Here is a 22,500-nt window from a genome sequence, read left to right on the forward strand (position 1 = left end):
TTACAATCTCTATTCCTTTACGCGGCAGATATCACCTTGGTAGGGAATTGTTCTCTCGGGTCCTTCTCCAGGCTTGTTCTTTTATCAAATGTTCGTCTGCCCGTCAGTGCCTGCAGATAAATATAACAATAAAGTTACGAACATTCAAATAAAATCCTCTTGAGCTCCATCTCCAACATGACTTTTCTGATCGTGCTTTTGAACCAAACGTATTAGATCATATTAGATCGAAGATTTTGTAACTAACATATGTTTTTCCGTGTACGTATTTCACTCAATAATGTCTGAATCGCATAGAAACATAGTCAAAGGGTAGTTTTAAGTGCGATTTACCTTTTCCCAATCCTCTGACGTCCAATCCTTGTGAGCCTTTGGCCAGGCCAGTCGTTTCTCGCTCTTGGTTACGGTCAGTCTTAGCACCTTCGTTGGCCTTCGTGCGCGGCATCCCATCTCATTTAACGTTTTTTCTGGCTGTAGAGGGCTTACACTCGACGCCGTAGTTCCTCCATTCATTAGCCAGTTGCTTGGATGACTTTGAGCGACCTCGCTTAACCGTATCTACAAGCATTCTCTTCTGTCTGGGAGAAGAGACAGACTTTCTTCCACACTTTCTTGTCATTTGGCTCATAGTTTTCCAAATTAACGAGTTAACTTTTCACTTTTGCAACTTTCTGTACATGCATACATATATACAAACATGCATGCATACATACAGGCATAGACATATATACATACACAAATACATAAATAATTACACGGATGCATTCATACATACATACATACATACATACATACATACATACATACATACATACATACATACATACATACATACATACATACATACATACATACATATACATACATACAAACATGGATATATATATATATAATATATAAAAGATAATTTTATTGTAGATAGTAGATCTGATGTAGACCGAAGAATAAGATTAGAGGAAAAAGTAGGACACTAATCCACAATTAGCCGGGAGAAACTTGAATGATTAAAAAAAAAAAAAAAAAAAAAAAAACGCGCTTAGGCCTATGTTCTCTCTCTCTCTCCCGTCCCTCGACCTATATTAAGGACCGAAGCGCGGACGGCGGGGCGGTTACACAAGCAAACATTCCACGTGAAAGTGAATTCTGAGGCGATGCTTTCTCTTGGGTAATCTGGACACGCGTTTGGGACACGCCGACTGGGTTTAGAATCAAGGGTACGTGAAAGGGGGGAGGAAGGAAGGGGGGGGAGGAAGGAAGGGGGGGAAGGGGTTTAGATGGGAGGAGGAAGGAAGGGGGGGAAGGAAGGGTGAGATGGGAGGAAGGGGGAGAGGGGGAAGGAAGGGTGTGGAAGGGGCGAAGGGGGAGATGGGGAGGGGAGAGGAAGTAGGGGAAGGGGATGAGAAAGGATGGTGGAAGGGGAGAGGGGTAGGTGGGGGGAGGGTGAGAGAAAAAGGAGAGACGAGGAGGAGAAAGGGACGAAGCAGACTAAGGAAGGGTAGAGTTAAAAGAGAAGTACAGGCGTGGAGGGCAAAAGTGGGTAGGGGAAGGGGGAGGGGGAGATAAGTAAGGGATGTGGTGATGGGAAATGTAGGGACGAAATGCTAAAAATAGGACAGGCCTAAGGGCGTAAGTACACTAGAGTAAGTGGATGAGGCTGTGAACGCATATGCTGCTCGGAGGAAGAAGCGAAAGAGACTAACGAAGGAGGAGAAGGAGAAGGAGAAGAAGAAGAAGAAGAAGAAGAAGAAGAAGAAGAAGAAGAAGAAGAAGAAGAAGAAGAAGAAGAAGAAGAAGAAGAAGAAGAAGAAGAAGTAGAAGGCGCTTGCTAAACCACGCAGGCTGTGTTTTATAGGACGCAGCTCACATGCGTAGAATATGGAGATGAGATGACACTCGGCAATAGTTACGAAGGGAGCCAGAGAGGGAGGATCAGATGCAAAAAGAAAACAAAAATAAAAAACAAGGCAACTGTTGTGGCTGTTGTTTGGAGGGTCCCTGCGGATCACTACTTCGGCTGTGTTGGGATCTCTGTCTCCAGTTGTCTGTGTAGTAGTTCTTGAGTCATTCAAAGCGCGTTCGGCCCATGCCAAGTACTCGGGAGGGGGGGGGGGGTACAGGTCTCCTCCGCCACCTGCAGACGTTGCTGACGAAAGTGAATGTTGGCGAGGCGCGCGGCAGGGGCGGCGGCGGCGGCGGCGGCGGCGGCGGCGGCGGCGGCGGCGACTGTGGCGGTGGTAGCGGCCGTTGCGGTGATTGCTCCGGCGTTTTCGCGCGGCGCTGAATCCGTCGCGTGGGTTTGTGTGTCTCGTTCTGCTAAATTGTAGCCTGGTTTTTTTTTGTCTTGCTCTCTTTTTTGGTTTTTGTTTTCTCTCCTCCTTTCTCGTTCTCTCCTTATTTTTGTTTGTTTTCTTGTTTTCTTTCTTTCTGCTGTTATTGTTGGGTCCTTTCTCTTTCTGTTCGTGTATCGGTGTATCTCGTTCTTTTTTTTATTTCTCGTTTCGCCTTTGTATTTACTTTATCTCTCTTTATTCCTTTCTTTCTTTCTCTCTCTCTCTCTCTCTCTCTCTCTCTCTCTCTCTCTCTCTCTCTCTCTCTCTCTCTCTCTCTCTCTCTCTCTCTCTCTCTCTCTCTCTCTCCCCCACCCCCTCTCTCTTTCTTTCTCTCATTCTTTCCTTTTTATCTCCTTCTTTCTTTCTCGTCCCCCCCCCCCCCAGAATGTCGTCATTATCAGGTCCTTTTTATTTCCTCGTTCGTTTGTCAGTCTCGGATGAATAGGTTATCTCACTCGAACACCAATACCGAGGCTTTTTTTTTAATAATGGACAATGTAATAATCTAATTAATGATAAAATATGTGACTGTTAATGTTATCGTCGCCTCGGTCCCTGGCTCCGCTCTGCACGGGGGTCGTTGTCGGTTTCGCGTGGCGGCGGCGGCGGCGGCGGCGGCGGCGGTAATGGTAATTGTAATTCGTAAGGAAGGAGGGAAGGAAGGAAGGAGGGAGAGGGAGAGAGAGAGAGATTGAGAGGGAGAGAGGGTGAGAGGGAGGGAAGGAAAGAAGGAAAGAGGGAGATTCGGAGGGAGAGACAGACTGACAGACAGAAAGAGAAAATGAAAAAAAGAGAAGGAAAAACTGAGAGAGAGACAGTGTTGAAACCTGCCAAAAGGACGGGGAACGGACAGACGCTGAAAGGACGGACGGACATGACCGTACGGACGCTGACCGGAGACGAGCTCTTAACGGACGGCCTCAACTTACGGACGCTGAATGGACTCTCTAACGGACGGACTCTATACCGACGAACATCTAACGTCGACGGACTCATTAACGGACGAACATCTTAATAAAACGGACTCTTTAACGGACGAACTTCTTAATAAAACGGGACTCTTTAACGGACGAACATCTTAATAAAACGGACTCTTTAACGGACGAACATCTTAATAAAACGGACTCTTTAACGGACGAACATCTAACGGAAACGGACTCCTTTAACGGACGGACTTGGGACGGAACGGACGGTGGGTTAGCGGGGGACGGGACCGGTGGGTCAGCCCATTGACCCACTTGAACCACTCTCCCCACTGCTCCACTAACCGCTGGCTTTTTGTGTGTGTGTGTGATTATGCATGGGGTTATCAGTCCTGAAGTTCTGCGAGTCGGCGCTTCCTCGCTGTCTTTAGTTCAAGGCTCTTGGGATGTTTCTCTCTCGCTCTTTCTTTGCGTTTGTCTGTTGTTTTTTCTGGTTTTCTCTTGTATTTTTTTTTTCTCTCTCTCGCTCTCGTTCTCGCTCTCTCTCTATCTATCGCAATCTCTCTCTCTATCGCTATCTCTCTCTCTATCGCTATCTCTCTCTCTCTCTCTCTCTCTCTCTCTCTCTCTCTCTCTCTCTCTCTCTCTCTCTCTCTCTCTCTCTCTCCTTTTCCCTCACTCCTTCCTTTCCTTCGTATCTACCTCTCCTCCCCCTCTCTCTTTTCTCTCTCTCTCAGTCTTTCCTCCCTCTCTCATTCTTTCCTCCCTCCCTCTTTCTCATTCTTTTCCTCCTCCCAGCCCTTGAGGCCTAAGAGCTGTTCCCAGGGTTCCATTCATCAAGGGAATACCCATACTCCGTGGACCTGCTCAGCTTGACCCCCGCGCTGAATGTCACTTAAGAGACACTGCTGCATCATGTTTGTACTCCTGGAACGCAATGGATAAGCTGTTAACCTTTTGGGGCAAACGCTTCCTGTCTTTACACGGAACCGATGTTGACTAGCACGCCCGGCCGCCTTCCTCCTGTTCCCCACTCTCTCTCTCTCTTTTCCTCTCTTCTTCTCTCTTTCTCTCCACTTCTCTCTCTTCATCTCCACTTGGCTCTCCGCCTCTCCTGCCCATCTTCCCTCCATCCTCCCTTTCTCCTTCCCTCTCCTCCCATTTCTTTCATCTCCTTCCCACCCTCTCCCCTTCTCCCCTCCCCTCCCCTCTCCTCTCCCTCCCTCCCCTCCCCTCTCCTCTCCCTCCCCTCCCCTCCCCTCCCCTCCCCTCTCCCCTTCTCACCTCTCCTTCCCTTCTCTCCTCTCCTCTCCTCTCCTCTCCTCTCCTCTCCTCTCCTCTCCTCTCCTCTCCTCTCCTCTCCTCTCCTCTCCTCTCTCCTCCTCTCCTCTCCCTCCTCGTCTCTGTTCAATAGACAGAGATTGCGCGTGAGTGACACCATTCCGTGTCTTCCTCTTCGCCTCTCCTTCCCTCTCCGTGTCAAATATTCCGAATCATCAAGATTAGGAGAGAGGATTAGGGGTTAGGGGGAGGAGGGGGGGAGGGGGAGGGGGAGGGGGAGAAGGAGGAAGAAGGAAAAGGAGGAGAACGAGAATAAGAACGAGAATAAGAGCGAGAATAAGAACGAGAATAAGAGCGAGAATAAGAACGAGAATAAGAACGAGAATAAAAATGAGAATGAGAAGAAGGAGGAGGAGGAGGAGGAGGAGGAGGAGGAGGAGGAGGAGGAGGAGGAGGAGGAGGAGGAGGAGGAGGAGGAGGAGGAAGGAAAAAAACGGTCCAAAATATGCTAAAGGAGAGTTTGCCGAGTCATGGTCTGACGGCCGCTCCGCGTGGACTGAGTCACTGTGCTTTTGGCTGTCACTCTCCGGAGCAAGCATAGTCTCGAGTGCTTGCCTGTGCCTTCACTCACTTGACCTTCCTGCTCGATTTTATCTGGCTGTCTGTTGGAGGTTAGCGTTTATCTGCCTATCTATATGGTTATCTATAATGTATACTTCTTTGTATTTTTTATTGTATCTATCTGTTTATCATCATTTCTGTTCTTTTCTGTATTATACACACACACACACACTCACACTCGTAAATATATACACATGCATATATACATACGTATGCACGTATTATATATGCGTATAAACGGCCTAAAGAACGAATAGGAAACAGAATGCAGGGAGAGGGGGAGAGAGAGAGGGGGATGGAGGGAGGGAGAGAGGGGGAGAGAGAGAGGGGGAGGGAGGGAGGGGGAGGGAGGGAGGAGGAGGGAGGGAGAAGGAGGGAGGGGGAGGGAGGGAGGGGGAGGGAGGGAGGAGGAGGGAGGGAGAAGGAGGGAGGGGGAGGGAGGGAGGAGGAGGGAGGGAGAAGGAGGTAGGGGGAGGGAGGAGGAGGGAGGGAGGGAGAGAGAGGGAGGTACAAGAGGAAAAAAGTTCGCAGTTTCTAAGGAAGAAGTTGCCCTTCGCCTGCTGTTTCCCCTCTGAAGTTGCGACGCTGCCAGAACTTCCTTGTCCTAAGGACGCCCTTCCTTTTCTCTGTTTCTCTCTGTTTCTCTCTCTTTCTCGTCTTTTCTTTTTCTCTTTCTCTTTCTCTTTCTTTTTCTCTTCCTGTCTCTAATCCTTTCTCTTTCTTTCTCTCTTGCCCTCTCTCTCTCTCTTTCTCTTTCTCTCTCTCTCTCTCTCTCTCTCTCTCTCTCTCTCTCTCTCTCTCTCTCTCTCTCTCTCTCTCTCTCTCTCTCTCTCTCTCTCTCTTTCTCTTTCTCTTTCTCTTTCTCTTTCTCTTGCCCCCCCCCCCTCTCTCTCTCTCGCGATTTAGTATCTTGTAAATAAAAAAAAAATCCTCAAGTTTCGAATAGCATTCTTGTATGTCTATTATATTTGGTCTTTGTCTTAAGAGAATCGCCATAATTCTCGCGTCGGCTCCGTGGTTTAGAATTTCGATGAGCAATGCTACCTCAGCTGATCTGTCACGTGATGTAGGGGCAACTTTTTCCCCCCCAAATATCTTCTTTTTTTGTCTTTTTTTTTTGTCTTTTTTTTTGTGTCGGTTGTTGCTCGCTTTGCAAGAGAATTCAGTGAAAGTTCTCTGTCTTGTTTTTTTTTTTTTTTCTCAATTTTTTTTTTTTCATAGTGTATCTCTCTTGCGTAAAATGAACCAAGCTTCGGCTTTCACTTTCGGTACATTCGTTGTCGGGTTTGTTTGTCGGGCTCTCGTTGTCGGGTCGTTTGTCGTGTTCTCTGGCATCTGGAATTCGTTGGCAACAATTGACACGTTTTGCAATTTATCGTGAACTAATGGATGATAGATATTTGCAAAAAGAGAAGAGAGATAGAGATAGATAGATAGAGAGAGAGAGAGAGAGAGAGAGAGAGAGAGAGAGAGAGAGAGAGAGAGAGAGAGAGAGAGAGAGAGAGAGAGAGAGAGAGAGAAAAGAGAGCGTAAACAACAGATGGCGTAAGCGAGAGAGAGATCTCAACCTCTGACACCGCGCAGCTCGGGAAAAAACCCTTCCTGGCGGCGAGGCTGCAGGAGGAAGCACGCGAGGCGGCGAGCGCCCTGGCGGACGGGGCAAGCGCTCAGCCTGGATTGTTTGTGGCAAGGAAGGTCGCCAAGTTTCACGTCAGGCCTTTACGCAGTCAAGGTCAGGGAAGTCCGCGATCAGAACGCCCAGGAAATTGTTTTTAAACCGCACACCTCTCCTCTTCCTCGCCGTGTCTGTTCGTCTGTCTGTTTGTATGTTTATCTCTGTCTCCCTCTGTCTGTCTGCCCGGTTGTATGCATCTCTCTCCCTTTCTCTTTTTCTTTTTCTCCCCTCATTTCTCTCCCTTTCTCACTTCCTCAATTCCTCGCTCTCTTTCTCAGTTCTCTCTTTCTGCTTCTCTCTCTTCTCCACCTCCCCTCCCCCTTCCCCCTTCCCCCTTATCTCCCTCTCCCACTCCCCCTATCCCTCCCTTTCCTCTCCCCTGCCTTCTACCCATCGAGGTCACGAAAGGGCAGGGTCACGGGCCTTTTTTTCGCGAAAGGTCAAGGTGGTAAGGTCGATGCAGCCAAAATGAGGGAGGGCGGGAGAGGCGGTTGCGTCGAGGATTTCGCATTTACCCTTCAAAAGGTCACGATTGCCTTCTTGGGCGGAGACAGGGTCATGCTGGGGACACGCAGGTTCTTAGGTAAGGTCATGGCCTCGATTGGGCCGGCGCAAGGTCATGGAGCTGGCGTAAAACCGTGCCTTCGCCGTATGTAGGTCACGTGCCCATAGGGGGTCAAACTGGCGGTGACGGTGTTGTGCTGTGCCGTTATTTGCGGGGGGGCGGGGAGGGAGGGGAAAGGGGGGGGGGGACGGGGTTGATTGAATGGGAGACCCTGCATCCCCTCGCCGCCCCTTCTTGCCCTCGTCTCTCCTTGCTTCGCCATCTACAGCCCCTCACCCCATCTCCCCATCTAACCCTTCCCCCTTTCCTACCTCTCCCCCTTCCCCCCTTGGCCTCTTCCTCCTCCTCCTCCTCCTCCTCCTCCTCCTCCTCCTCCTCCTCCTCCTCCTCCTCCTCCTCCCCCCCCTCCTCCCCCCTCCCCCCTCCCCCATCACCCACCCTGACCCACCGAAGCAAGGTAGTTATTCGGGCGTAGAATGTGAAAGTTCTTCTCGGAGGGCGTCGAGGGAGGACCCAAGGCGGCGAAATGGACGATAACGAGGGTAGGATGAGGGAAGGGGAAGGAAGGAGAGAGGAGGAGGAAGAAGAGAGGAGGAAGGAGGGGAAGGAGGGAGGAGGAGGAGGGGGAGCATGGGAAGAAGAAGAAGAAGAAGACGAAGAAGAAGCAAGAGGAAAAGGATCCAACGCGGCGAAATGGATGAGGAGGAGGAGGAGGGAAGGAAGGAGAGTAGAAGGAAGGAATTGGAAGGAAACGAAAAAGAAGAGGAAGAGAAGAGAGGAGGAGGAGGAGCAGGATGAGGAGGGAGGGATAGAATGGAGGAATTGGAAGAAAAGAGGGGAGGAGAGAAAGAGAAGAAGGAAAGAAGGAGTAAGGAAGCAGGAAGAAGGAAGAAGGAAGAAGAAGGAGAGACGCGCAAAGAAAAGTGAAGGGATTTTGCATTGTGAAATCTGAGTAACCACCTGAAGTGTCGCGCCGGAACAGATGTGTCCCGGCCAGTGAAGGGGTGGAGGGAGGGAGGGAAGGAGGGAGGGAAGGAGGGAGGAAGGAGGAAGGGAAGGAGGAAGGGAAGGAGGAAGGGAAGCTGGGAGGGATGAAGGAGGAGGAGGAGGAGGAAGAGGGAGGAGGGGATGGAAGATTGGAGGGGGGGAGAAGGAGAGAAGGAGAGAGAGAGGAGGAAGGAAGGGAGGGAGGGAAGGAGGAGGAATGAGTGAGGAGGGAGGGAGGGTTGGAAGGAAGAGGGAGGGAGGAGAAAGGAGGAAGGAAGGAGGGAGGGAGGGAAGATTGGAGGGAGAGAGAAGGAGGGGTTGGAAGGAGAGAGGCAGGAGGAAAGAGGGAGGGAGAGAGGAGGGGGAGGGAGGGAGGGAGGGAGGGAGGGTTAACGCCAGGTACCTACGCACTTGGGGAGGGGGAGGGGGGGAGAAAGGAAGGGCGGGGCATGGAGTGATATCTGAGAGAGAGAGAGAGAGAAAGAAAGAGGAGGAGGAGGAAGAGAAGGAAGGAAGAGAAGAGAGGAGGAGGAGGAGGTGAGAGAAAGAGAAAGAGAAAGAGAAAGAGTGAGAGGTAGAGAAAGGGGGAGAAAGAGCGAGAGGTAGAAAAAGAGAGAGAAAGATCGAGAGGTAAAGAAAGAGAGAGAAAGAACGAGAGGTAGAGAAAAGGAGAGAAAGAGCAAGAGGTAGAGAAAGAGAAAGACAGAGAGAGAAAGAGAAAGAAAGAGCAAGAGGTAGAGAGAGAGAGAGAAAGAGAGAGAAAACGAAAAAAAAGAAAAGAAAGGAAAGAGAAGGGGGGGGGGGGGGGTAACACCAACATGAAGATATGAAGAAGAAAATAAAAAAGAAAGAAAGAAGAAGAAGAACAAGAAAAGAGGAGAAAGGAAGGAGACAGAAATAAGAGACGAGAAGAAAGAAGCTGATAGCAGAGGCGCTCCAGCTGGGGACAGTGCCAAGTTAGCGTCCAGCGGCAAGAGAAAGTTATTCCCTCGTCGAGTAGTGGGAGGTTGGTGGCGCTGGTGGGGGGGGGGGGCAGGGGGGCGATGGTGAGACTGAAGGTGGGGTGATGGTGGTGATGGTGGTGAGGAGGGGGTGGGGGGTGATGGTGGTGAGGAGGGGGTGGGGGGGTGATGGTGAGACTGAGAGGGAGTGATGGAGGGTGATGGTGAGGCATTAAGGTTAGGATAGTGAGGTGATGGTGCCTCGTGAAGCGTATGGTGAACTACGAGATGGTGAATAGATAACAGGGAGTCGTTCTTAGTGAGTTATTGCAATGTGGAGCTCGTGGCCTACAAAGAACTCGAATTCGCATGTTTGTTTGTTTGTTTAGTTTAGTTTCATGCGGTTATTTATAAGATGATTTCCCTATTTAAAATGAAAAGAAAAAAAACAAAAAACAAAAACAAAAAACATTGGGTTCGAGGAATGTTTTTAGAACGTTAAGGCAGGTAGTTGTGCCTTCTAACGTAGAATGTGTGGTCTGTGAGGTCTCCCGGATATGCCGCCGCCAACAGAGAAAGTGTTTTCAAGAGTCCACACCCCCCTCCCCCCTTTCCCCCTTCCCCCTTCCCCCTTTCCCCCCCTCCCCCTTCCCCCTTCCCCCTTTCCCCCCTCCTCCATCCCCGGATCCATTCGACGCTGTTAGATATTCCATATATGTTTCATATTGTTTGTTGTTCTCTTTTTCTCTCCTGACTCTCTTTCTTCGCTTGGTGTTGTTTTTTTTCCTCTCGGTATTTTGTTTTATTTATTTTTTCTCTCTCTCACTTTCTCTTTCGTTCTCTTTCGCTCTCTCTCTCTTTCTCTTTCTCTTTCTCTTTCTCTCTTCTCTTTCTCTCTCTTTCTCTCTCTTTCTCTCTCTTTCTCTCTCGTTCTCTCTCGTTCTCTCTCGTCTCTCTCTCTCTCTCTCTCTCTCTCTCTCTCTCTCTCTCTCTCTCTCTCTCTCTCTCTCTCTCTCTCTCTCTCTCTCTCTCTCTCTCTCTCTCTCTCTCTCTCTCTCTCTCTCTCTCGTTCTCTCTCTCTCTCTCTCTCTCTCTCGTTCTCTCTCTCTCTCTCTCTCTCTCTCTCTCTCTCTCTCTCTCTCTCTCTCTCTCTCTCTCTCTCTCTCTCTCTCTCTCTCTCTCTCTCTCTCTCTCTCTCTCTCTCTCTCACTTTCCTTCTCTGTTCCTCTCTCCTCCTCTCCCTCTCACTTGTCCCGTCATTCCTCCTGGCCTTTTCTCTGCCTCTCCTTCGTCAGCGACCTCTCCAGGAACTCTCTGGCACTTCCCTTGGTCGCCTCTTGGCCCGACGCGCCGCCCATCCCTCTCCATAGCCGTCTGGAGGCGTGTTGAAGACCCGTGTGTTTGGCGGGCGGCCGCTATGACACCCGAGAGACCGCCACGGGTAATTATCCGCGATTGCAGATGTTACTGCCAAGGTTGTCTTCGCAGAACCTGTTCACTTGGGAGAGGAAAAGCGGCGAACGGCGCGGGAGGGGGGGGGGGGGGGCGCCCCGGACGCACGCCCCGGACGCACGCCCGCCGCGGCCGTTCGAGCGATCTGCGGTGCGGCAATCATATCCAGACTTGCGGCCTTCGTGCGCGCTTTCGTCATGATCATATCCGCAGGATCATATGTCATCATAGTCGTGCTGGTAACGCCCTTCACCGTCACCGCCGTAACGCCGCCGTCGTTACAATTGCGGCTGCGGCTCCCCGCTCTGTATGCACACGCCGCCTGCGCCCCTGGCGTGCCCATGACATTTATTGAGGCTGCCCATTCCGTCAGTGGCACTGGATACGCCGGGATGCCTGAAGAAGGCCGCAAATGACAATGAGGGAGGGGCGGAGCCTCGCGGTGACGTCGAGCAGTGGGCGGCCGGAGTGACTCCAATAGGCGTCGCCGAAGGGGAGTGGAAAGGCGTGGTGTGACATTGTCTTGCAGCGAGTCATTGAAGTGGCGGGGAATGTTAAGGAAAAATAATATGAAGAAACTTAGCATTGTGACACTGCGTGGCATTCTTCAAGGGTGTAACGCGTGGACGTGCTAAGGAGTGAAATCGGCCGTTGGGTAACAGCGGCGCGTTACAGAATAACGAGCCATCAGCGAATTACAGAGCCAGGCTCCGTGGCTCGGGCGGCGGACTTTTTTCGGAGACCGAGACTTGCAAAGCTCGTATTTCTCCATACTCTCGTCCTCTCGTCGGGCTGTCTTTACGAAAGCTGTGCGCTTAAAAACGTTCCCACCGTAGGCTGTGACCAATTAACATAGATAGGCATCGGGCCAGCGAGGAGGCGGCGCAGCGGCCGTGGGCAGCAGCAGACGGCCGCGTGGCTGTAGCAGAGAGAGAAAGTTGTAGTACTTGAAGCCGAGGCAGGTCCCGGGGCGGCGGCGCTCACAGGCCGGAGCCCGTGATGTAAGGCCCAGTTGCTGCCTCTGCCATTGCATCGATGTGAGGGCCGCGGTGCCCCGGGCAGCCCTGGCGAGGACGCCGAACGGTCTCCAGCCGCAAGGGCATCGCCGAGGTGGGGCCGAGGCTCCGAGGGCGCCCGCCTCTCAGCGCCTGGCTCTGGCCTCGCGCCGAAGGGAAGGGCGCCGCTTGCACGCGCGCAAATATTGATTTTTACTTACATTTAGATACAAAGAAACATACATAAAGATGAATAGGAAGACGGAGAACATATTACGTACACACGCGCGCTTGTAGAGGGATACATGCGTACTCACATTTATCTAAAATACATAAATGTGAATACTTACAGAAAACAAACACACGCACAGATGTACACAAATACTCCCATGCACACGCCCATGTACGTGCAAATATACATATGAAGTCATATTCACCAGCACACATACCCACACGTAAATGCGTGCAAAAGAGTATGTGACTGAAAATTCAAAGAATGTATAAAATACAAAGCAAGGAACAAACAGACGAAGAGAACCATTAACGAAAGTAAGGCATCTCCCTGCCCCTCCCCCTCCCCTCTCCTATCCCCTCCCTTCCCCCTCCCCCCTTCACACGCCCTCTCCCTCTCCCTCTCCTCCTCCTCTACACCCCCCTTCCGTTCCCCTTCCCTCCCCCATCCTTCTCCCCTCCTCCTCCTCCCCTTCCCGTTCCCCTTCCCTCCCCCCTCCTCCCATACCCCACTCCTGGTCAGCACCGAGTGAAAATAAAGCAAAAAGCTGCAGGGTCGGTGGGTTGAAGTGGGGGGGGGGAGGGTGGAGGGGAGGAGGAGGAGGGAGGGGTGCTGTGCTCGAGTGTACAATCCATGTGCGTCTCGTGTGTGTGTGTGTGTATCCGTGTGCATCTTCGTGTGTGTTTGTGTGTCTGTGTGTGTGTGTGTGTGTGCGAGTGTATGTGTACGTGTGTGTCTGTAACTGTGTGTGTGTGTGCGTGCGTGTGAGCATATAAAACGTGTGCACACTGCGAGGCGTAGATCGATTTCTCTTTTTTTTACGACTGTGTGTGTGTGTGTGTCTGTGTGTATGTGTGCGCGCGTGCGTGTGTGTGCGCGTGTGTGTGCGCCCGTTGCCTCCGAAGCTCGATCACGACACGAGAACATTCGCTCAGAAAAACGAATTAAAAAAAAAGAAAAGAAAGAAAAAAAGGGGTAAAAAATAAAAGAAAATCACGTATAAAAACGGCCGGAAAAATCACATTAAACTCCGAAGTGTTTGGTTTGAAGGCACATTGAGCGTTGCATGGGTTGAGCGCGGGGAAGCGGACGAAAGTTGCAGCGCCGACCGCAATGTTGCTCGCGGGAGATACGGAGAGAGAAAGGCCGCCGTGGTATGGTCTGGGCTTGGCTGCTTGTGTTTATATATATATATATATATATATATATATATATAATGTATATGTATGTATGTATGTATGTATGTATGTATGCTTTTTCTCTCTCTCTCTCTCTCTCTCTCTCTCTCTCTCTCTCTCTCTCTCTCTCTCTCTCTCTCTCTCTCTCTCTCTCTCTCTCTCTCTCTCTCCCCCCCTCCCTCCCTCCCTCCCTCCCTCCCTCTTTTCTCCTCCAGTCGAGGACAGGTTAGGAAAGCGTGGTCGTGATATGTCGAAACGCGAAAGAGAGAGAAAAAGGAAAAACGAAAAGAATAAGAGGAAGAAAGAGCAGACTTGAAAGACGCGGAAGTAATAATAATAATAATAAGAAGAAGAAGTAGGCGGAGGACAGGAAGGAGAGAGGGGGAAACTGGAGAGGGAAGGAGGGGGGAGGGAAGGAGGGGAGGGAGGGGAGTGGAAGGGGAATGAGACGTAGAGGGAGGAGTGGGGGAGGAGAAGGGCGGAGAGAGAGGGGGGGAGGAGGGGAGGGGAGGGGAAAGGAGGGGAGGAGAATGAGGCAGAGAGAGAGGGAGGGGCGGGGAGAGAGGGAGAGGGTAGGAGAGGCGTCGGGGTAGAGGAAGGGAAAGGGAGTCGGGGAGAGAGGGAGGGAAGGGGAGGAGAGGAGAGGAGAGGGAGGGGGAGCGTCTGACCTTTCCTCCCCCCCCCCCCCTCACCCCAAATCGGGACCGCCTTGGATGCATCATCTGCCCCGTGACATTGGCTGCGAGCGGGAGATCAGGTCAAGGCCACGGAGGACCACTCGACGGCGGGGGGGCGGGGGGGGGGGGGGGGGGAGGCCGTAATGAAGCTCGAGCCATTCCCGATGCAGTTGCTTCTGTTGCAAGGGGGTCTCGCCGGTGAGCCTCCTTCTTGCTTCTTTCTCCTCTTCTGATTCGGTGGCCTTTTTCTGTGCTTTTGTTTCTTTTTCTTTCTTTTTAATCCTTCTTCTTACTCGTTTTTTCTTCTCTTCCTCTTCCTTCTCTTCCACATATTCCTATTCTTCCTTCTTCTCCTCCTCTTCCTCCTCCTCCTCCTCCTCCTCCTCCTCCTCCTTCTCCTCCTTCTCCTCCTCCTCCTCCTCCTCCTCCTCCTCCTCCTCCTCCTCCTCCTCCTCCTCCTCCTCCTCCTCCTCCTCCTCCTCCTCCTCTTTCACTTCATTTCACTTCACTTTCTCTCGTGCAATCGATGTTTATATTTTTAGTCCCTAAAGCCCGTTGTGCGAATTACACTGCGGTGTCGTCGCGCTGTGCGAATTACACCATTGTTTCGCACTTTGTTTCCTTCCTCCGGGATTGTCTCTGTTTTTTTTTTTCTGTCGTATTTTTTTTTTCAGTTCGTTTTCTTCCTGTCCCTTTTCCCGCACTCTCTTTCGCTTTTTTTTTTTTTTTTTTTAGATGGTGTTCGTTGGGTTCGAATTCGTGTCGAGTCTGTGTCATTATCGCAATTACCTTAATTGGTTCGTTTTAATGACGTGGCGGCGATTCGCTATTCCGTCCGAATCGCCTTCCCTTCTGGCAGTGTCTACCTGCCGCCATCTTCAGGTAGACGGGTCCTCCTCTCTTCTTCTTCTTCTTCTTCTTCTTCTTCTTCTTCTTCTTCTTCTTCTTCTTCTTCTTCTTCTTCTTCTTCTTCTTCTTCTTCTTCTTCTTCTTTGTCTATTTCTTTCCCTCCCTCCCTCCTCCCTCCCTCCCTCCCTCCCTCCCCCCTTCTCACTTCTAGACAAATAATTATGTGTGCGTGCGTGCGTGCTTGTGTGTGTGACCCCGGGTATGTGCGGCGGCCATACTGTTTTTGCTAGTGACCCACTTCTTTCCTCCCTCCCTCCCTCCCCCCTCCCTCTCTCCCTCCCTCTCTCCCTCCCTCTCTCTCGTCCCTTCTCCTCCCTTCTCCCTCCTCTGGTCACCCCTCCCCCCCCTCCTTCCAGGACTCATTCGCGCTTTCTTCTGTTTCCTCTTCCTTCCTTCCTCGTTTTTGTTTTTTTTTCTCTCCTTTTCTATCTACCGATCGGTTTATCTATCTATTCCATTCTTCTTTCTCTTTTCTATCTTTTTCTTTCTCTTTCTCGCTCACCTCCTCCCCACTTCCTTCCTTCCTCCCTCCCTCCTTCCTTCCTTCCTTCCTCCCTTCCTTCCTTCCTTCCTTCCTTCCTTCCTTCCTTCCTTCCTTCCTTCCTTCCTTCCTTCCTTCCCCTTCCTTCCTTCCTTCTCTGACTCACTCTATTTCTTCCTTAAGTGGGGTGGGGTAAGAGTGGTGCAACAATTGATCAACACCATGCAACGGAAATGAAAGTGAGAAAATACTTCGTTTTTTTTTTTTTTCTCCTTAAACTCTCATCGAGGGTTTCGAAGACGTGAGAGTGATGACGAAAGGGAATCGGACGAGGAGGGAGACAGCAAGGCTTGTAGGAGTGGCGTGGCAGGGAGAAAGGGGGGGGGGGGAGGAGGGAGGAGGGAGGGAGGGAGGGAGGGGTAGTGGACTGGGGAGGAGGGAGAAAGGGGGAGGGGTAGGGGGACTGGGGAGGAGGGAGGAGGGAGGAGGGAGGAGGGAGGGAGGTGGGAGGGAGGAGGGAGGGAGGAAAAGGTAAAGGCAAAGGGGAGAGTAGAGAGAGAGAGAGAGAGAGAGAGAGAGAGAGAGAGAGAGAGAGAGAGAGAGAGAGAGAGAGAGAGAGAGAGAGAGAGAGAGCAAGAGAAGAAAGGGAGAGAAGAGGCGGAGGGAAGGAGGAGAGAAAGGATGGCCGAAGAGGACGTGAAATCACTTCCTGTCCTACATTTCTGCTTCGCCAAGATCCGGTGTGGCTTGGAAAGGAGGGAAGGGAAGGGGAGGGGGGAGGGGGGGTCGGCATGCAAGGTCGCCCTATGTGGGTTCGTGGGAATTGGAAAAAAAAACGAGAAGAAAGAGGAGACGGAGACAATCACAAATAGCGAAGTTTTTGACACACACACACGCGCACACACACACACACACACACACACACACACACACACACACACACACACACACACACACACACACACACACACACACACACACACACACACGTCTATATACATATACAGAGAGAGATAGAGGAGGAGAAGAAGAAGAAGGAGGAGGAGAAGGAAAAGGAAAAGGAGAAAGGGAGACATAGCAATACATAGACAGATACAAGACAGGGGCAGAGACCGAGTACCAAGCGGGCCCCTATAATGTCCGTTTGGGTATCACTGTCACATCTCCCGAATAGTCTTCTCGTCACTGTCCCTTCACCGCGATCACTATCATCGCCGACACAGTCACCGCCATCCCCGCTTCTTGCAAAGCCCTAAAGTTGACCTACTTATCGGAGGAGTAAAAGTGCGACCTTGGATCAGAGCAGACGAGGTAACGATCCTGACCTGCGCATGCCCAGGGCATCTATTTACGTGTGCTTGTGTTTAGGTGTGTGTGTGTTTTACGTGCGGGTGTGTGTGTGTGTGTGTGTGTGTGTGTGTGTGTGTGTGTGTGTGTGTGTGTGTGTGTGTTGTGTGGGCGTGTGCGCATGTACGTGTTTTTTTTATGTGACCGTACCCCCCCCCCCCCAACGCACGCAAGTCCTGGCGTAAAATGGACATCATTAACCTTCGCGAGTCTGACATTCAAAATCTCTTTCTCTCCAATTTTCCTGCATCTATTTTGGTCGCCTGTAAACCCATTTCGACGCGCTTCTCGATGCTGGGTATTTCGTTCACGCGCAAGTCGTTTCCCAGCGCAGGCGTCCCGCTGAATTGGCGATGGAATGACTTGACCCCAATTTGCTCGCGGGACAGGGCGCTGTGCCTTGTCTGCGAGCGGCCGCGTACCCGACACCTGGCCAGCTCGCAACCTTCGCTATCTGTGTCACTTTTATCTGTTTGTTTCCTTTGCTGGTGTTGTTTTCGTTGTTGTTGTTGTTGTTGTTGTTGGTCATCATGAATAGGTAAGTATTGTGGGGATGTATTTGTCTTTTATTTTTGTTTGTGACGATGCGTTTTCGATTTTCATTCGATTCTCTTCCTGTTGTATGTCTATTGTATTTATTTATTTATTTATTTTTAATTCCAAGGGGGAGAGTGAGCTGTGTTGCAAATATGCCCCCCCCTCCCCCAAGGCGTTTAGGGCTGGTCGTGGCGTACAGAGACCTCCCTCCCTCCCTCCCTCCCTTCTTCCCCCTCCGGTTTCCTCCCCTCCCCTCCCCTCCCCTCCCTCCCCTCCCCTCCGCTCCCCTCCCCTCCCCTCCCCTCCCCTCCCCCTCCCTCCGCTCCCCTCCGCTCCCTTCCGCTCCCCTCCCCAGCTGGCCGGCCGAGCGAGAGACACTTTCTCCAGAGAGCCAGAAAACTTTCGGCTTCGTCCAAAGAGCAGAAGCAGGTTGCGAGGAGCGGGGGCGCCGTCGTGGGCCTCTCGAGTGGCCGCTGCGAGGCGGTGTTTTTTGGCTCTATGATATACGATATCTGTTTTTTTTTTTTTTTTTTTTTTTTTTTTTTTTTTTTTTTGGGGGGGGGGGGGAGGTTGCTGGTTGTTGGTTGATGGATTTGTGGTGATAATTTGATGTCTTTTTTCTCTTTCCTTTTCTCTCTCTCTCTCTCTGTCTGTCTCTCTCTCTCTCTCTGTCTGTCTCTCTCGTCTCTCTCTCTCTCTCTCTCTCCTCTCTCTCTCTCTCTTCTCTCTCTCTCTCTCTCTTCTCTCTCTCCTCTCTCTCTCTCTCTCTCTCTCTCTCCATCTCTCTCTCTCGCCTTCTCTCTCTCTCTCTCTCTTTCTTTCTCTCATCTTCTTTCTCTCTCTCATCTTTCTCTTCTCTCTCTCTCTCTCTCTCTCTCTTCTTTCTCTTCTCTCTTCTCTCTCTCTCTCTCTCTCTCTCTCTCTCTCTCTTCTCGTCTCTCTCTCTCTCTCTCTCTCTCTCTCTCTCTCTCTCTCTCTCTGAATCAGATGGGAAAGAGAAGACAAGATTGATTGGTTTAATCTCGGGTACCCTTGCCTCCCTCAGGTCTCGAATTGATACAGGAAAATGATTATTCTTTTTCTTGCGGTGTTTTGCAAGAATGTTAATCACTCCTGGATTCTCAAACACATCAACACCCCCCCCCCCCTTTCCGCCTTCCCTAGAGCGGTGATTTATTTTTCTTATAAATTCCAATTTCGGATATGAAGGCCTGAGGTGCGGCGTCATGCGGGACCCGAGGGCGCAGACTAAACGGTTCCTGGACTCGGCCGTCTGCGCCTCTGAGGGAAAGGTAGCTAGGCTCGGGGATGAACTAGCGCAGACGTCGATGCCCCTGCCCCTTCCCCTGCCCTCGTCTCTGGCCTTGTCATTGCCTCTGCCCCTGTCGCTGTCCCTGCTCCTGCCCCTGTTTCTGATCATAACTCTGCCCCTTCCAAATCCCTTGCCCACTGCCCCCTGCCCCCTTCCCCTTCCCCTTCCCCTTCCCCTTCCCCTTCCCCTTCCCCATCCCTCGCCCCCTTCCCCTTCCCCATCCCTTACCCACTGCCCCCTACCCCCTGCCCCTCCCCGCGCCACATTTGTTACGACGTAACGACCTTCACTCTCACCAGCGACGACCGCCGCACCTGCCACGCACACGCCATATGGCTGTGCCCGCCACCTCGCCGCGCCACACGACCGCCGCCACAGCCACGCCACAGCAGACGACCCCCCCCCCTCCCCCTACCCCTCTTCTTCCCCCCCCACCTCCATGCTCGTCTGCGTTGAAGTCTCGCGCTTTCTGTTTACACACTAATTACCATGATTAGTGTTTGCAATGTTGATTACTATGCTTTCTCCCCCCACGCTGATCTTTGTTCTCCCGCTCGTCTCGCGCCTTGAGTTTTGCGTATTTATCTATCCTTTCCTTTGTTATGGTCTTCCTTGTATGTGTGCATTCGTTTATGTATGGATACGTGTGCGTGTGTGCACGTGTATGTAAGTCCAAATGTCTGTGTATGTGTGTACTTATATGTAGGTCCAGTGTGTGTAGGTGTGTGTGTGCGTGTGTAGGTGCACCTGTGTGTGTGCGTGTGTGTGTGTACGTACGTGTGTGTGTGTGTACGTGTGTTCGCGTGGCGTCAGCATTCACACGGACTTTCTCCGGCCGGCGCTGCCCAGCATGATGAATCTTCTCTTGCAGGGTTTCTCGCCTCAAAACGCCTATATGACACTTTCTGTTTTATTCCCTAGGTCGTCCTCTCCAATATACATTATATCTTAATCCCCGTTCATTTATTTTGATCCCCCTCGCTTTAAGGAAGAGACGAGGAGGCGAGAGAGTTGCTGGCTGAGGAGGAGGAGGAAGAGGAAGCAAAGAGGCAGATAATCTCTCTTTTCTTGTTCCCTTCCCTTCAGACTCATTATGTTGTGCCGTGTTCAGCGTGCCTACAGATAGAGCCAGGTCGTGTGAACGTGTGTGTGTGTGAGAGGTGGGGGGTGGGGGGTGGGGCTTGGGATCGGGGTTGTGTGTGTGTGTGTGAGGGGAGTTGTGTGTGTCCATTGGCTCTAGTGTGAGCAACTCATTATTGACTGATAATCGATTATGACCCGATTTGTATTTCCACAGAGCATACCTTTACATTTTATATCAGTAACCCATCCTTCACCGTTTTCATTCCCACACCTTTCATTCCTCCTCCTCCTCCTCCTCCTCCCTCCTCCTCTCCCCCCCTTCCCCCCTTCCCCTCCCCCTCCCCCTCCTCCACTATCTCCTTTTCTTCCTCCTTTTATTAACCTCTCCCCTCCCTCTGTTCCACCTCCTCCTCCTCCACCTCCCTCCTCCACCTCCCCCCTCCCCCCTCCCCCTCCCCCTCCCCCCCACCGTCGCTGACCTTGCTCATCCTTCCCTTCACCATGACCCACTTTTCCTTTACCCTTTCTGCCCCATTCCTCTTTCTGCTTCTCTCTCTTCGCCACTCATGCTCCTCCTTGTGCTCACTGTCCTCGTAAGAATTGTTCCTCTCGCTCTCTCTCTCTTTCCTTCTTTCTTTCTTTCTTTCTTTCTTTCTTTCTTTCTTTCTCTCCTCCCTCCCTCCCTCCCTCCCTCCCTCCCTCCCTCCCTCCCTCCCTCCCTCCCTCCTTCCCTCCCTCTCTCTCTCCCTCTCTCTCTCTCATCTCTCTCCTCTCTTTCCCCTCCCTCCCTCTCCTTCCCTCCCTCCCTCCCTCCCACCCTCCCTCCCTCCCTCCTCCCTCCCCCCCCCCCATCCACCTCCTTAACCTCCTTCCCTCAGTCCCTTCCCCTCTCCTACCCTCCTTTCCCTCCTCCTACACTCCTCTTTTCCCTCCCTTCCCTCCTCCTTCCCTTTCCTTCCCTCCTTCCCTCTTCCTCCGCCCCCCCTCCCTTCACTCCCTTCCCTTCCTTCCCTCTTCCTTCCCTCCCTTCCCTCTCTTCCCTCCTTCTTGCACCCCTCCCTTCCCTCCTCCTTGCACCCCTCCCTTCCCTCCCTTCCCTCCTCCTTGCACCCCTCCCATTCCTCCCTTCCCTCCTCCTTGCATCCCTCCCTTCGATCTTCCTTCCCTCCCTTCCCTCCCTTCCCCCCCTTCCCTCCTCCTTGCACTCCCCCCCCCCCCCCCCCCGGCATGTAAAGCTAACCCGCTGTCATCATTTTATAGGGCAGCGAATCCTCTCACGGCTCGTCAATGAACGGGGCCCGGTTTAACAGGACCACGGTAAGTACGAGGGGGTTTCCTTCATTAAATCATATATATATCTATATCTATAAAAAGGAAACCTCCCCCTCTCTCTCATTGGGTTACTCATCCTAATCTCCCCCCCCCCCCCCCACTTTTCCTTTTCCGACCCCCTCCCCCCCTGCAGCATCGCCAACCTCCTCGGCCTTTGTTATGCTGTCGCTGTGTCTGCCTTTTGTATTTTGCTTGTCGGCTTTTATTTCTCTTGTTGTTTTTTTAAATCTTTATTTGTTTTCTAAGTAGCCTTTTTTAAAAATCTTTTCTAGTTGTGTTGTCTAATAAAATCCGCCCAACCCTTTTTTTTTTTTAATTGTAGTGAAGTGAGTAGTTTCATGTGTTTTTAAACTGTCTGTAGTACCGTGTTTTGTCAAAGAGGACGGGGGTGGGGTGGGGGGGATGGGGGGAGGCATGGGTGGCAAGGGAGCCCAGGACAAAGGGGTTAAAGTACCCCTGTACCTTTTGACTTTATGAGAGGTGCCAAGGTCTCACTCTTTTCTGGGGTTTCATGTTCCACGGTGCCACGCTCTCTGGGTTTAATGTGCCACCGTATCATTTTTCTTGGTTTAATGCCCCCGTACCACACTTTTTCTGGGTTTAATGCCACGGTGCCGCACTTTCTGGGTTTAAAGTGCTGTGTAAAACCCTGCTAGCATCCCTTACAGGCTTCATAGACGCGGCGATCTATCCTAAAAGCTTTCTCTGTGATGCTGCTGTTCTATAATATCCATTGCCACGCGAGGCACTGCAACGCTAACAAGGCTGGGTGCCGCCAGCATCCGCAAAGCTTTCTAGGACATCCTCAGAGGTATCTCGGAGTCTGGGTGGGGCCAGAGGGAGGGTAGGGAGGGTTAATGGGGAGGAGGAGGGAGGGAGGGAGGGAGGGCGGGAGGGGAGCAAAGGAAGGTTAGGAAAGTGTACTAAGATTGCAGGAGAGTTCACAAAAATATCAAAATCTTAATGGGGCATTACCACTGAATGTACAAATAAATGAATTCATAAATAAATAAAAAATGAATAATAGAAATGAATGAATACACAATCATAGTATTGGCAAGGATCCACTTGGGAGCCAAAACGAGTGGCGGAGATCAGTTAACGCAGGGAAAGAGGAGGGAAAGACCAGCTCACGGGAGAATAGTCTTCTTCTCCGGATAACTCTGAGGTTTCGTTGCCCGCTCAGACAAGCCCGTGGGAGCTATGGCGCTACTTCGGGTATGTGTAGGTACACCTGTGTCCTCTCGTGTGTGTTTTGTGTGTGCGTGTGTATCTTCGGGAACCGGTGGCTCTTGGCTTCTCGACGGACGAGAAACACTCAGTACGTCCAAGCACAAGGAATCCTATAAGGGGGTCTCCCTTGTGCTTGAATCTCCCGAGCGTTTGTTGCCCCTTCAAACACCTTTATAAATCCCACCCTGGAGCTGATGTATAGTTAACCTAGATTGTGATGTATTGCACCTTTGGTATTTAAATGTTTTATTTTCATCTTTATTTGTTTTTTTTAAATCTTCTTTTCTTAAGTGTGTTATTTTATGTTTTGTGTTTTGTTCATAGTTCGGTGAAAGGATGTAGTTCATATAAGTTTAGTATTTACCTTCCGTTTCCTTTTTTTTTTTTTTTTTTTTTTTTTTTTTTTTTT

General features: G+C 51.2%; 1 protein-coding gene across 2 annotated transcripts in view; it reads left to right on the forward strand.

The window, feature by feature from the left end:
- Positions 1–22,500, forward strand: part of LOC125031561 (putative fatty acyl-CoA reductase CG5065) — a 48,487-nt gene that overhangs the window by 16,556 nt on the left and 9,431 nt on the right. Inside the window, exon 2 of one of the 2 annotated variants that reach the window (XM_047622446.1) lies at positions 20,787–20,843. The exons of the other annotated variant lie outside the window; for it this stretch is intronic. Within the exon in view, the coding sequence (XP_047478402.1) occupies positions 20,787–20,843 (57 nt within the window). The remainder of the gene's footprint in view (positions 1–20,786; positions 20,844–22,500) is intronic. 2 annotated transcript variants of the gene reach the window in all.

The sequence above is a fragment of the Penaeus chinensis genome, chromosome 2 (assembly GCF_019202785.1).
Source record: "Penaeus chinensis breed Huanghai No. 1 chromosome 2, ASM1920278v2, whole genome shotgun sequence".
NCBI lineage: Eukaryota > Metazoa > Arthropoda > Malacostraca > Decapoda > Penaeidae > Penaeus > Penaeus chinensis.